Source organism: Necator americanus, chromosome X (genome assembly GCF_031761385.1).
Source record: "Necator americanus strain Aroian chromosome X, whole genome shotgun sequence".
Classification (NCBI taxonomy): Eukaryota; Metazoa; Nematoda; class Chromadorea; order Rhabditida; family Ancylostomatidae; genus Necator; species Necator americanus.
Window position 1 is genome coordinate 22,884,895 of NC_087376.1, and position 15,343 is coordinate 22,900,237.

Here is a 15,343-nt window from a genome sequence, read left to right on the forward strand (position 1 = left end):
TCAGAGAAGTTCGTGCCCGCTTTTTTTCGTTTTGTTACTAATGCTCTTCAAGATTTAGGTTTGTAAAGTATGGATTTCTCTTCCATTTCTTTGTGCAACTGTCCATAACTAGCGGTTCTTCGTTATCGTGATGATGAATTCCCGAAATTTTTCTCAAAGAAACGCCGCAGTTACACGAAGGTTGGGGAGAAATCCGGTTTCTACGAATTGAGGTCCTTGAAGAAATTGCCTTGGGATTGGAAGGAATTGCTAAACTAGCCTAATTGAAGGCTAGTTTAGCAATTTTATAATAAGCCTAAACTAAGTAAACTAGAAAATAGAACTCTTAGAATTACAATCATGAGGGATGGAAGAAAAATGGGATAGCAGCTGAATCTGCACAAACAAGGGCCTTAAGGCCCTCCTCCCAAAAGAAAAACGAAAAAAAAAGAAAACAAATGTTAAAACTAGTGGGAAACAACTTTGCTAGTTGGACTACTATACCAAAAGAAATGAGAAGAAAACTTTTTAACTTTTTTTTTACAAAACGAAAAGAAGTAACTCCAAAGAGCTTGCCTTGCCTTCTGGAGAGGCCAGTGAGGACCTTCATCGAGGACGCAACCGGCCACGCCAATAATTTTATTAGGTTGTTCGGATATAAACGAGACTTTCGACTCAAACTTTCAAACAACGAACAGCAACGATCATGCAGGTTGTGGATGCCGTCCTCAAAGAATTTGGTTGGCTGTGAGTCGAAGTATGATGCGACCCAAGATCGGACTTCGTCGATATTGTTGAACTTTTTCTCCGACAATCCGTGATGCATCGATCAAAATAGATGGTAGTCCGAAGGAGCCAAGTCTGGACTATACGGCGGATGCGGCAAAACTTTCCAGCCCAACTCTTCGATTTTATTTTTCGATTTACGGACACTTGTATTTTCATCACTCAGCTTATGAGGAACCCATTTGCCGCACCGATTTGTCTTCCCGATTGTATGTAAATGCTCGTCAATTGTCGAATTCGAACATCCGAACTCTTGGGCAAGTTTCCTCGTAGTTTGTGTCGGATCAGACTCGATCGCCTTCTTCAGCAATTCGTCGTCTACCACTTGAGGACGACGTCGGCGTTCTTCGTCTTTTAGGCTCTCATTTCCATTTTTAAAGCGTTGAAACCATTTGTAGCATTGACTTCGCGAAATCACTTCTTCAATAAAATAAAAATAAAAAAGTAGATAAAAAATAAATAAATAAATCTTTATTTTTATGAAATAAAAAAAAATATCACAGAAATCAAAAATAAACAAAAAAGAAAGTAAAATTTACAGGAAAACGTCAGGAACAAAACGGAACCAAAACTGTCCAAATTGCTGTTCGAAATTCGTAAAGTTTCGAAAGTCTCGTTCATATCGGAACAACCTAATATTTATGCCGACTGTGTACCGTACTGTGGTGGTCACTGAAAGCATTACTTGCGACTTATCTAAAATGAGTGGCGGTGGATTTATTTCCGGAATTCATGTCCAATCAACAGCACCAAACAGCAAAAAGCTTCACAATCTTCTGCTTATGTTTTATGGTCAGCAAAAATGCCAGTGGTAACACAATTGTTTAGCAGACCCTTCTATATTCTTCCTATCCAAAAGAAGATATAGTCAAGTCAAAACGATTTGGAGCGTGGTGCTGCTTCGTACTCCGAAGGTATGGATGAGTGGTGCTCATTTCTGCAGTCCGAGAATCTATGAGGGTCGCATCAAAACGTCCTGAAGTCTGGTAATCTTGGGGTATACTATGGGTTGAAGTCAATATGAAGCAAAAGTATGGTTTTAGCAAGAACTCTTGTTGTCTTTAAAGTATGGTAGGGTCAAAACGACATGAAACACGTACGCAACTACGCACGCGGCTTTTTCCGAGCCGCTTCACTGGAGCGTAGCGGCTAGGAGCGTGATGGAACCTTTGCTTACACCACCTTTCGCTGCGGTCGGCTTCGGTCGGCTTCGGTTCCAACTACTGCCTTCACCGCGCCGTTCCCAGCGCACACTCGTGATTCATGTCATTTTGACCCGACTCTATTTGATGGGTTAAAGGCAACATACCACGAATGGGGTGGTACAGATTTCAGGTGGAGTATCCGTATACGGGGTCGTAGATTATGGAGACCAGGGTGGTTCCGCTCATCTCTCCTTGAATCACTGCAAACAGCCACCTCCAGAATGCTGTTTTGTACAACGCCATCTGTTGTAACGCTCCACCCATTCCGCCGCCTCCGCCCTGTGATTCGTCGAAAATCAATTCGGACTGCCCCGATAAGCAGTAAGGGACGCTACGCGTGCAAGGGTGGCGCGCTGCAATAGAAGGCGTCGAACAAAATATGATTCAGGAGCCGGCTGCCTGCAGTGATTCAGGGACAGATGAGCAGAACCACCCCAGTCCCCATAATCTACGGCCCCTTATACAGATACTCCACCTGAAATCCGTACCACCCCAGATTCGTGGAATGCTGCCTTTAAGGGATTATGTACCCAACGCGATGCCTTTACTACGTACCATGCACTTTTCCTTGTGTTTTTGTTTCTCCTACGTCCTCTAAGCTAATTCTCACATTGACATAACACAATTAACTAAAACAACTTTTTTTTATAGAATTGTGAAGCAGCTACAAACGAAATGGATTTGGGAGATCATTGTCATATTTTTACGAGGAGGGCAGACGCGTTCAGGATGCAGACGTGCAGTCGTTTCGGACAAGCAAGTTTTACATCCTTTTATCATATGTTTTTGTCCATAGCGTACAAGTGTTAATGCAGAATTTCTCAGCGAAGAGGCTATTTTTGCGATTTGGTTTGTAGTTAGTTTAATCACTATTCGAGCTTCTTAAATGAAGTTTAGCAATGAATGTAATGAAGTTTAGCAGCGCTATTTAAACATCTACTGATGTTATTTCTTACCTGAATTGAGAGTGCACCTCAAACCATAGTTACAGACCGGTCAGAACGACTTGAAGCCTAGTGCATTTGCTGTTGCGGCTGAGCTCAAAGCGGCTTGGCGAAGGTGGTACCTGCCGATCGACTATGTTTTAATTTACTCATCCTTTCCGTTCTTGTGGAACTAACGATGGTTCCACCACAATCGCAACAGCTGGTTCCAACGCGCCACTTTGAGCGCCCTCGCTTATCATCTGCACCAGTGGTCAAGTCGTTTTGACGACCTCAGTACCATTACTGTACACGATATATCTCAGTCATTCAAGAGTACTTGGTTTGTCTTCCAAATAAAAGCTCTCTTAGTGTCTATTCTATTTCTGAGTGGAAATTGGGTTTTTTAGTGGTGTAGGCGGTCTTGTAAGGGGTGGGGGTGCAGGTGGTTAGGCACTCGAAGTCGATTATCTGCAGCCGCATAAGTGCCTGCAGAAGGCTGCTGGTAGGTAGTAGCAGGCATATCTTAGGCTAGCTGTGATCACTGAACCCTATCCTTCACAACATCAGTGGGGTGATGTGCCGTGTTTGTATTGCAATAACGCGATAGAGTTGACTTCTAGGCCTTGGGATTGGAAGGAATTGCTAAACTAGCTTTTTATTAGGCTAGTTTAGCAATTCCTTCCAATCCGAAGGCAATTTCTTCAAGGACCTCACTTCGTAGAAATCGGATTTCTCCCCAACCTTCGTGTAACTGTGGCGTTCCTTTGAGAAAAATTTCGGGATTTCATCATCACGATAACGAAGAACCGCTAGTTATGGACAGTTGCACAAAGAAATGGAAGAGAAATCCATACTTTACAAACCTAAATCTTGAAGAGCATTAGTAGCAAAACGAAAAAAAGCGGGCACGAACTTCTCTGAAACTCAGGGATCCTTTTGGTGCATTATTATATGAAGAAAATAATGAAGAAGAAAAACAAGAAGAAAAGAGCTCATAGAAGCTTCCCCCGGAGAGGCAGTAGAGTTTCGTCAAAACCGCTAAAGCTCAGTGCTGCTGCGTAGGCGACAGCGCTCGAAGCAGTGGAGCTAGCAGCAAGTAGGTTGTGGTCAAGGTGAGTCCATCATTCGCAAACTTCACTTCAACTTCGCAAACTGCAGCTACGAATTGTGTTAGTGAAGGTCCCTCTCGATCTCAACCGCGCAGCGCAACTCGGTGCAGTGGCATAAGGGGAGTGCAGCCCCTTATGCCACTGCACCGAGTTTCAGGTTTGACCTATCTCTACACGCTTTCAACGAGGACGCAATGCTTTGCGTCAGAGTCAAACGTGGTGACGGGACACAACCCACTCAAATACGACCTCCTCCCTCCACCCTTCGTCTATTTCTTTTTCTCCTCCAACGTTGCTGCGGCAGTTCTCGGTTGCTGCCAATTTAATATATTGGAAATTTCGGGCGTTTCGAAAAACCAAAATCGAAAATTAGCCGAGGAACTAATGGCAAACGTGGAATTCGGAAGCGAAGAAACACCAAATAGTAGACGGAGCAAATGATAAGTAGTGCTCCGTGCTCACCTCTTTAACACCCGGCTCCGTGCTCACCTCTTTAACAGCACCATATTTCCTGCTTTGACCTATGCTTCGGAAACCTGGGCGTTTCGCAAGCAGGAAAAAACGCGGTGAGCATAATTGAACGCGCAATTGAGAGAGTGATGCTATGATTCCGTTTCACGCAAGTGAGGGACGGGATTTGAAGTTCTCTCCTACGTCGGCGATTAGAGATTAGAGACGTCGCCGCGCGCGAAAAGAGGAACCACTGGACGAGTCTGGCACGCGATCGGGGAAAACGGAAAAATTACTGGCGCTCTACCAGTTCGAAGATCAACGGGAGTCAAGGTGATTTAATGATAAGGTAAGATACTGCAATGGTTTGTAAAGGTTTCGATGTGTTCGTTTTACACAAATAAAAAAAGGATAAAAAGGATAAAGTCACTGGCGTATCAATCCACTTGGGATGCGCCAACGCGTTTTACTGGAATTCGTAATCGTTGAGGTTTTGGAACGCGTGTTGGCCTATACAATGACTTGCGGGGGCCAGCCGATGATCAAGTCAGTGCTTTTATCCTCCCAGACAACTCTGGTACCAATTTATCGACCCCGGAGGGATGAAAGGCTTGGTGAGCACTAGGGCGGATTCGAACCTCCGATCGATCGTGCAGTAAGCGGAACCTCTAACCGCCACACCACACCCGCCCTTTACACAAATAAAACATTTTTATTTCCGGGATTTCGTATGCAATCGTTTGATGTGTATATACGCAAGCGTCGATACTCCGTACAGAAGCAATACCAGAGATAACGTGCTTTTTTGATGCATGTTGGCATGTTTCGCACCTCATTAGACCATGAGGGCCGAAGATGGACGATATGATGGGCGGGGCATAAGGTAAACGCAGAGCAATGCTCTGCTGACGCTATTAACTGCTGCGCAAGGCAATTAGCGATCGCCGTTGCCAGTCGTTTCCCTTAAGGATAACTTGTCGCGGAAGCTGCGGGTACCTAACGGTACAAACCCACGGGTTTAATGCTTTTCTTTATACTTTTCCTCTCATTTTACCACTTGCTTTGCTGATTTAGTCCTGTATAGAATTGAATTAGCACTTCCTGGTCACGTTTAATTATAGAGCATAGAATATGTGTATGAAAATTGCAATCTGCACCAGTTTATCGAGAACTCATATCGTTACGGATGGTTGGAAGACTTTCGCCCTGTGAAAGGGAGTATTTTAGGACGGTAGGTTTGTTTGATTTATGTTCATTCTTTTGCTAACAGTCATCTAATAGTCAAGCATTTCTTTTCTCAGATTAATGCAAAATAACACTCAGTCCTGTTACCTGTTTTAAGTGACAAAGCATAAGGTTTCGCACCAATTTCTGTTACACATACATTGTATTAATTAACCAATATTTAATTTGCAAAATGTTTTTTTCTTTCACGTTTACTTTTCAGTCCTATGTAGTGACGTATCTTCCATCGTTATCGATTACATGCTGCCGAAGTTGTTACTATTATTTATTATTATTACTAGATATTTAATTTGTAGGTTTCTTCCTTGTGGAAGTCCGTTTACCTGCGATCAAAGAAGAACTGAAGGTCCTTTGAGCTCATTCTCATCAGCGATTTGACGGCCCTTCCAGGTGATGAGCCAGAGGTCGGAACAAATGATTGTCGAACGGGACAATGTCCGAATTGTAAGGTGGATGGGGAAGAATGGTTCAGTGAATGACTTTTCTTTGACATTCCACAACCAACACATTATGATCTCCTGGGACTCCGGTTGAGACGTTGGGACTCCTATTTCTCCCGGATTGAGCAACTGGCGCTTGCGCGAGAACTTGATATATAGCACCCACTTCTCATCTTTACTCACCCGGTAGTCTTGCCAGTCAGATCCGGTGAATCCAGAAGGCGTATCTCCGTACGAATGAGGATGGTTCTGGATAGTCGTGTGCTTGCATTGGGATTCTTCAGTCAAACACTGAGTTGTCTGACAAGGATCCTGTCCGTTGGATTCTTTTAGATGATCTTCATCGAAGATGTATGTGTGTCCGGTTTGACGTTTATCCTTTGGAGAGAAATTTCCAGACGTGAAGCGAAGAATTATTTAACAATTCGTGTACAGCGCATTCAAAATCAATACGCTATTGTTATTTTACAGGTGCAATTTTTGATATCGCATCTGGCACTAAGACACATGTACTTTCTTTGTGAGAATACGTGCAAGATTTCAGTGATGGTTTCTATTAAATTTGTTGACATTTGCCTTCGCTTTGGTCTGAAGATATTTTCCTTATTATTTACCAGTTATTTGGGTAAGAGAAATTTTGCCACCTTTTTAAAATTGTTATTGTGATCGAAAGGTTCAGCTTTCAAAAAATGCTCGACATAGTAGGATGTCGTATTGATTTTCGATTAGCTTTGCACGAGACTGAAATGGGCGATTCAGTTCACAATTTAAACGAACAAACCTCTCCACAACTAAACAGATAAGCTCTTTATCTACTTTTTGAACCACCAGCTTAGGGACTACAGTGAATGCTCACTTGGGATCGGAGAGGCCTAGCATGTACCGTAGGCTCACGGGAGCGAATGATTCGAATGCCTCATTCGGATCAGAAGAGCCATTCGAGATATGCTGCGAGTTCTCGCGTTATCGAGAATAGTTCCCCTTAGAGGTTACTTTTAGGATTTTTGGCTTGGATCCAAAATGCCTGCAGCAATTTCCAAGCAAACGTTTTAGATTCGTGTGCTAAGATTTGGCTTTGACTTCAAAATGGGCTCTGTCGTGTTTTTGTGTTCTGTGAGCACTTAAAACTGCCCATTCTCGTAGTCTATTCGTACTATTCACGTGATGCGAAGATATAACGGTTTTCCCGTTTCACCATATTCGTCACCGCACCTCATGCAAGGATCCAGGTAGAAGAATCAGGTAATCATGTTGAATACGATCTAGTGTTCTACAGATGGTATGGTAGAAGCGATTCCAAACTAACTGTCGTTTTAAATTGGTCGGTGTTATTTCCACAACCGAGACGGAGTTATCTAAGTTGGCTCTCCTGAGATATCGCCTAATGGCACTGTTCATTTTATCGGAGATATAAAGAAAGCAGAAACGAATCTTATCTGTAGTGGTGTTTTCCAACTGCCGTGCTCGTTCACTTCAGTATCATCTCGTTTCAGATGTTCGGATTTTATAACCTTTAGAAACAGCAATCTTTCAAGCAAAAAATGACGATTCCTTTCTCTCTTTATGTCCACTACAAATGGTTTTTGCCGTGCGGAACATGTTGCTAATCAGAGCTTTCTTCATTTGAAATGGATGAGCAAAGAGAAGGTTAAGCAAGATGTTCTTATTACCAGGCCTACGATACTATTTCGTTTGGTGGGTGCGTTCGAGACGCCCACTTGAACGTTTAAAAAAGGTGTCAATTGCCCTCTGGTTTCTCCTTTGTGAGTTTTATGTGTTCGGACTGCCGGTTCAACAAGTCAAAACAATTGTCCATCTCCGCTTGGGCGGCGAAGACGGCAAAGCAGTCGTCCATGCACTGAGGGTGGAACAAAGGACAGAGTTCCAGAACAGATGATTCAATTTTGGCCATAAAGGAAATAAGTAAACTGGCAGCCAATCTCTGCCTCGTCTCTAAGTTGTGCAAAGTAATTTCCGGACCATCTGACCATTCTCAGTCTCTCAATTGGTGGTTGTTCTTAATGTGCGCCTCGACTGTAATCTCTATAGTTAGGGGGAGCTTTAGTGGTGGAAGATGGAGTACTTAGAATAAATTAATAATATGTAGTATTGATCTGACAGGTCAACTAAATAAATTCATAGAGCTAAATCTATAAAGTGTAGCAGAAATTTAATTGCCAGCCTAATATATACTTGGATAGAGTGGTTGTAGATCGGCATCGGTTGTTCTCCGCAGGTCACTGTACAGTTTGCATACGTGTTCTTAGAACTTCTACAATACCGAAGCGAAATCAAACGCGTTGTTGCATCCTGATGCGATTGATCAACCCCAAATTCTCTGCCCTTCTATGTTGGATTAAGTACGCAAACGGACCTGTGAATGTTCTATTCAAATTCGCTATTTGCGTGCATTCAAGCAATCCAGCTGCATTCAGAGCACTATAAAAGTGCGATCTGTACATTATCATATTCATATTCGATATAAAATAAATGCAATATGCTAATTCTGTTCTATAGAATTAGCCTGCTCCTTGTATTTAATGTACTTTATTGAACATTAAAATGTGTCTGTGCATCTTTCCAACGTCCCACAAAGTCAACCTCACGGCAGAAACAGAGATAGCATTTTTTTTCAGCGTGGCTTCTGACGTTGAGAGAGTAGTGTCTGTCCTTCCTGATTATAAAAGCAACGCGATTTTTCTCGGAGGATATAGCGGTACATCGATGGTGCTATTACGGGTGAGATTTTGACGATTTTGCTCTGCGTGTGGTCGCTTGGTTCCTTTCCATGCATTTTGTCTTGTTTTTAAGCTCAACACTGATAACTACTCCGCTGTGAGCAGAAACTTGTCTTCGTTGTAGTTGACTTTCGCGTCCTTAGATAAAGCAGTCTTGTGCTCAGTCTTGCTGTTCATCTTGGCCTACTTACAGTCTCACCATCTTCCTACGTTTGTTGCATTTACCAATAGTCAATTTCTATATCCCACCTCTGCTTGTCCCATCACTTGTCACATGTTCTACCTCCATTCTTGGCTACCTTCGACATCACATTTTTCAACACATAGCCTTTCAACACATAGCTCCCAAAGCTGATTTCTACCCAAGACGTACCTATCATGTTTGTCCTTTTTCGACTGCGATCACCAAAACCAACAACCAGATAATTTCTAAAGTATTTGTGATGTTAAAGAATGTCGCTTAGTGTAGAGGTTTCTGTCTTTGATGCACTTTTTTTTTATGAAGAAGAGAATAATTTAAGAGAAATTGGAGTCAAGTGGCACCTCTCGCAGGACCGGAACAACGTGTCCGTTATTTATTCTTTTCAAAGGTTTTTTTTTTAAACATGAAGATATAGGCGAGTCAGAACGACCTGCAGCTTACTGCAATTGCGTAAGCTACCGTGCTCGAGGGGGGGGGGGGGGGAACCTTCGCTAACCCTCTAATTGAGCAGCCGAATCTAATCACATGAGTGATGCTCGCTAATCTTTTGAAGTGCAACAAAAATAGCCCGAGTACGTCGGAACGCACGCTATATCTTGTATGGCCTCTCCGATTATTCTTGTTTCAGCGATTGCCATCGCCACTCCATTCAAGTTTTCATTGAGGTGTGAAGGAGGGAAGCTGGAAGGTGATTGGACACGACCCTCTCCAATACGACTCCTATTCTTCTTCCTCCTTCCTCTTTCTTCCTCCTTCCTCTTTCTTCCTCCTTCCTCTTTCTTCCTCCTTCCTCCTTCTTCATTCTCTTTCCTTCTTCTTCTTTTTCCTTCTTTTTCAACGTTGCTGCGACAGTTCTCGGTTGTTGCCAATTCAATATATTGAGGATTTCGTGCGTTTCGAAAAACCAAAATCGAAAATGAGCAGAGGAACTAATGGCAAATGTGGAATACCAAACACGAAATACCAACATCAACCAAATCATTTTTATTATAAAATTTATGAAATATTCTTAAATATTGATCAAAGCACATAATGCTGAGTCAAATTTTTACGGGTTAGAAAATTGAAACCACATCTAAAAGATGAAGAATTCAAGTAGTCGTAGTTTTCAGCAGTTTAGTAGTGGATTTAATGGAATTTAATGACCGAAAAAGCCCAGATTGCATTCTGTGCACATTGCAAGGTCTGGGAGATCGCGAATAACTTTGTGACAGGTGGACCAAAATAAATATTCTAAGTAGTGTTTCAGAGAAGAAGGTTCGGTCTACAAAACAATCATACCGCTGGTTTCTCCCATCTTCTAGTTTTTTTTGGAATTTAGATAGGACAAAGATGGGAAAAGTGGCTACAGTGTACTGAAAGTGAATCTGCACAGCATTAAGTTGTTCTGAGTTATGAGACGTTGCTCAGAATGAACCAGTTTTTGGCGCGCGCGCAAAAATTGGGATTTTGGAATGTTCTCCGGCTCCAAAAGAGCGGAGCAACGCGTTAACAAATAATCCACGTATTCGGATAGAGAGATTAAGGAAACCCCCATATGCAGAATGTGTTTTCGGGCCGTCTGATTCTCTCAAGTTTTAGGTAGGAAAAATCCAAAAGATCGCATAAATTTTAAATTTCGTCACGTCTAAATTCCAAAAGAACTCGAACGTTTCAAAAAACAACGATGTAGCTATTTTGTAGTTCTTAAGCTTTCTTCTCTATAAAAACTTCTACTTTTTAACCACTTAAAACTACGAAAACTTATTGAATTCTTCATCTCTTAGGCTGTCCGCAGAGTCCACAGAGTTTTTTCCCCTTAAACAAAGGGGAAAATCTCAAAGCACGTATGACCCTGCTATTAATTTTTATTGACTGTTAACGTTTCGGCATTAACACCTTCGTCAGAGCCTGGGAAGCTTAAGCTAGAACTGATTTATCCTATCAAACGTCTCATCATCCTACAGGAACCTTCGAACCGTTTGCATACTCAGTGACCAACCAATCGACCTCTTTTGATGGAATTGTAACATGGCAGTCCACCTCGTACCACAACCATCATTCATAAGTGCATTCACAAATGGGGATCTTTTCAAATCGATCTTTAGATCAAAACCCACATAGATCTTAATCTTGATCTTATGGGGCTAGCTCATTGATGATTGCATCGCGCTCATACTTTCTATTAATTTTTGCACTTTGGCTGTTTCTCCAAAACACTTCTTGTGTTCTTCCTGCTATGATTTCGGACTCGTAGGATAAGATCTTAACTTCAATTTCCGTTTCGAAGTTTTAATGTTTTGCTGTGAACTCCGAGAGGGGTGAGAAGTTTTGATGTTCCGAGCCTATCAACTTACTACTTCATCGGAATACCCAGCAGCCGCTCAATTTCTCCTGTCTAATCGTCACCACGTGACCTGCAGGTGACACGATAAACCATTCCCGATACTACACCACCCTCTATGATATGAGCAAACAACGCAGCTAAAAGTAGCGCAGAGCCAGTCCCATTCACGATTACGTATCATCTGACCCCTGAGGTTAACTGGTAATATTTCCACAACCCTCGCGTCACTCCGTAGAGCCGCCTTACGTAGACAGCTCCGCACCGCTTTGCTCACATCGTCAGCGGTTGTATGGTAGACAAAACGGGATCTTTTCTAGGCCGTCCACGAGACTAGATCTTCATTGGGTAGGTCGTGTCTTTCGAAGAGCACAATTTCTCACCGGATACCTACTGCACATTGACTTTATGATCCAGATTTATGAAACATGTCTTTCTGGGCTACTTGATGATGCACTTGCCGCTATCCTTTACATACCACCTATAATAGTTTTTACTTTGCCGGGATGTGCTGAAAGATAGCGGATCAAGATGTTCTTGCTGCTGTGTTTTCGGCACAAATTAGTCCTCCATATCCCAATCCGGAAGTAGACTCGCACATTCAAGATAGCCAACTTAGTATGCATGCACTGCTGGTTGAGAAGATCGAAGCATATATCTAGTTCTGCCTCTGTTGAACAAGCGGTGCAACAGTCATCCATGTAACGACCGTACAAGAGTGGTTTGCAGTACAGTATTTTTCGACATTCGACAAGGAAACGATGCAGGGATATGTGCCAGCCTTTGTCCCATTTCAAGACCTCTAAGCCGTCGATAGTGGTGTGCCGACTACTGGAAACGTTTGTAAAGAGTGACGTAACAGACTCTTTGGCACGTTTGCATTCGGGCGTGGTGTTGCAAAGATGTTTTAGGAAGCTGTTGGAACTATTGAGGTGGGCGGGTATATACTTGAGGAACTGGTTTAGAACTATGTTAAGTGGCAGGGTCCTCATGGTGGAGCCTCCATTATCTGTTATGAAAGGTCTTACTTTAAAGTCACAAGGATTACTCGAGATTATTTGCAGCGACTTTGTGCGTTTTGATTAGGTGCAGGTATGTCCTTCTCAATGTGTGTAATTAAACTTTTTGGTAGGCCTGCTGTTTCAATCAAGTTTTCTAAATCCATAGGCGGAGGATGGAACATACAGAGTGTCATCCTCAAGATGTTGCCTTGTTATCGCTATATCTACTTCACGTTACAAGACAACATATTCCTTCCAGTCATCGCTAGCGGAGACGTTGATCTCTCCAGCTGCACAAAGCTTGCGGATCTCGCGACCTGTGAAATGTTCTTCCCAGTTATTTTTTCTTCCGTTTTGCAAAAATCAATGTTCCGGCGGGAATCGAACTATGGCGCAATCTAAATGTACTTAAATATTCTATATATCAGAGGTATCTAGGGATTTCATTCCATTTTTTTGTGTAGAAAGAGAATAGTCCAGATCACATTCAACGTCAGGAGCTAACTAGACTAACCAAATAGAGAGGAATATGTATATCTGCACGAGAGCAGATTAGGTAGTTTTGTCCTTGAGGATGACTTTTACCGCTTTAGGTTTTTATTCATTTACTCACACTCGTTCGAAATTTCAGGTCCCGAAACGATTGGAAGGTTCTTCGACGTATTCCTTTGTACTTTGGAGAAAAAAGAGTTCTCCAATATCGCATTTTCCAATCTGTCTTAGTGAAGACGGAAAAACTCTCTTCATACTCAATTCGACAAAGGTAGCTTTCATATGTCCTACTTTGGTTGTTCATATTGGTATTCGCGTTCTTCCGCTTGTTGGTTTTGTTTTGTTGCCAGATTTGTTTCTGTTATTCTAATATTATTTTAATATTTCAAGGTTACTGCTAACCACATAAGTTGTTCTGGTTTGTACACAACCTGTGAGGATATAGCAGAAGGTGAGATATTTTCAAGATTTTACGATCACTTGAGCAACGAACTTCAGATTTCCGACGCGTGAACTTTATTCTCAGCAGAACTGAGCTTTCGTCATTGCAGGAGGCTGGCAGGATCCCCTTTCATGCATTTGGTGCCCAGACAAAAAGAAACATGTAGTTGTTTCCTCGTACGAGAAGACTGATTGCCGCCATCCACTTACGAAGACATGCCCTCCTGTCATCGACCATGTTAGCTCTCTAATTACAATTTCTTACTTCAATGAAATATTTCCCACAACACGACATACCTGTGCATTTCTTCCTTTTCACTCGCTACTAACGTTAGTAAAGACACAAGTAATATAGATTGAAGACAAGAAATTGAGCGGACGTTATGACCTTGACTTTATCGCTTTCTCAGCTTATTTCAAATACTTCTTATTACGAAGACATGCCCTCCTGTCATCGACCATGTTAGCTCCCTAACTACAATTTCATACTTTATTGAAATATTTTCCAGACAATAGAATGAATAGACAAGCTCCTTTTTATTTTCTCTTTCATTTCTCGTTTTCATACCTGAGCAGAGCAAACAATCCTATCAGCACGTTTGGCATGGATGTAGAATAGAACAAACAGGATGTTTGCGTTTCTGTAGACCTGAACGGGTTGGTACAGTGTGCTGGTTTCCGATGAGTTGTGGGTGATGATGCTAACTGATTTTAGTGGGTAGTGATACAACATGCCGAGCTTTTGAAGGTATGTGAGCAAATGTTTTAGATTTTACTCGGAGATTTTGCATTTATTTGAAGACTGGCTGCAGTATTCTCTTCGCTTCTAGGTGCGCCTCAAGAGGTTGATTCGCGCGGCTGATTCTTGTTATTTGTACATCCCATCATTCGAATGTGCCATGGCGTCGCTTTTTGACCAAAATAACTCCCCCACAGCTCATGCAAAAGATAAGATTGCTTGCACAAATTCCCACACAATCTCCTGCTTTGTCTGCAGCGAATTTATATAGTTTGGTGTGCTGTGATCGTCGCACACGGAATAGTTGATGTGCCGAGTTGTTCGGTGCTATTTCTTCGATCTCATGCAGTTCATCAGAAATCACTACAGTATAAGATGATATAAAAAAGGAAAGTTCTAACTAGCAAAGCCTGAAAGTAATCATAGTACTGGAACAGTTGGGAATAAATGGGGAGGGGCTGTGACTGTACCTACTGTAACTGTGATCACTAATCGCCTCGCCCAGCTATCATCATGCCACCGAGGTTGTGCGCTGAGCTTGTATTGCAATTACGTGATAAGGTTAGCTTCTAGGAAGGTTCAGAGAACAAGAAGGCAACGAAGTAGCAACGTAGAAAAAGAAAAAAAAAAACGTAGAAATAGAAAATGCTGAGAATGAAACAAAAACATAGATAATTTCTTCAAGAACAAAACCAGAACCAGAAAACATAATGCTGACAACGTTTCAAAATGTTAAGCTTTGTAGTGGTTATTGCTTAGCAATTGTAGTAGTCGGAATTTTGTAATACGCTTGTTCAAGACTTCGTCATGTTGAATTGTGGTTTCGAAACATGATGACGTTCTTTAATGTTAACTTGGATTACGTTTTTTCAGAACCCCATTTACATCCCATCTTTGTTGTCGCTCTTCTGCCATTCCGTCATACCGTCATAATTATTTTATGTCAAAGTCTGCTCCTCTAAATATATCCCTGTATTTTAATAATGTGGCTGAACTCTTCCATCACGGTTCCAAAAATGTGTATTTTTCTGCAGACGAAAAACCTGTTGCGTGTATCTGTATATATCAGAACATCCAACATTCATCAATGTTTCAGAAACTCGTTGCTTACGTGATGAATTACCTAGGGAGCTAAATTCCAAAAATTCATTCCTATGTAAAAAGCTGAAACTTCTTCGTCTTGTTTTCAAAAATTTCCTTGACGGAATCTAAAGGAGTGTGGCGAATCTTTCAGTCAAGCGTGGAATATTTTGGACGAAATTTGCAC

The 15,343-nt window shown here is 41.9% G+C and overlaps 1 protein-coding gene across 3 annotated transcripts in view; it reads left to right on the forward strand.

Moving 5' to 3' along the window:
- The window catches only part of RB195_024919 (uncharacterized protein), a gene marked incomplete at both ends in the record, with an annotated part of 89,873 nt that overhangs the window by 50,384 nt on the left and 24,146 nt on the right, over positions 1–15,343 (forward strand). For all 3 annotated transcript variants that reach the window (XM_064212861.1, XM_064212865.1, XM_064212864.1), the window contains 6 exons: positions 2,622–2,726; positions 5,577–5,686; positions 8,777–8,879; positions 13,036–13,167; positions 13,287–13,347; positions 13,448–13,575. In XM_064212861.1, coding sequence (XP_064068744.1) covers positions 2,622–2,726; positions 5,577–5,686; positions 8,777–8,879; positions 13,036–13,167; positions 13,287–13,347; positions 13,448–13,575 — 639 coding nt within the window. The remainder of the gene's footprint in view (positions 1–2,621; positions 2,727–5,576; positions 5,687–8,776; positions 8,880–13,035; positions 13,168–13,286; positions 13,348–13,447; positions 13,576–15,343) is intronic.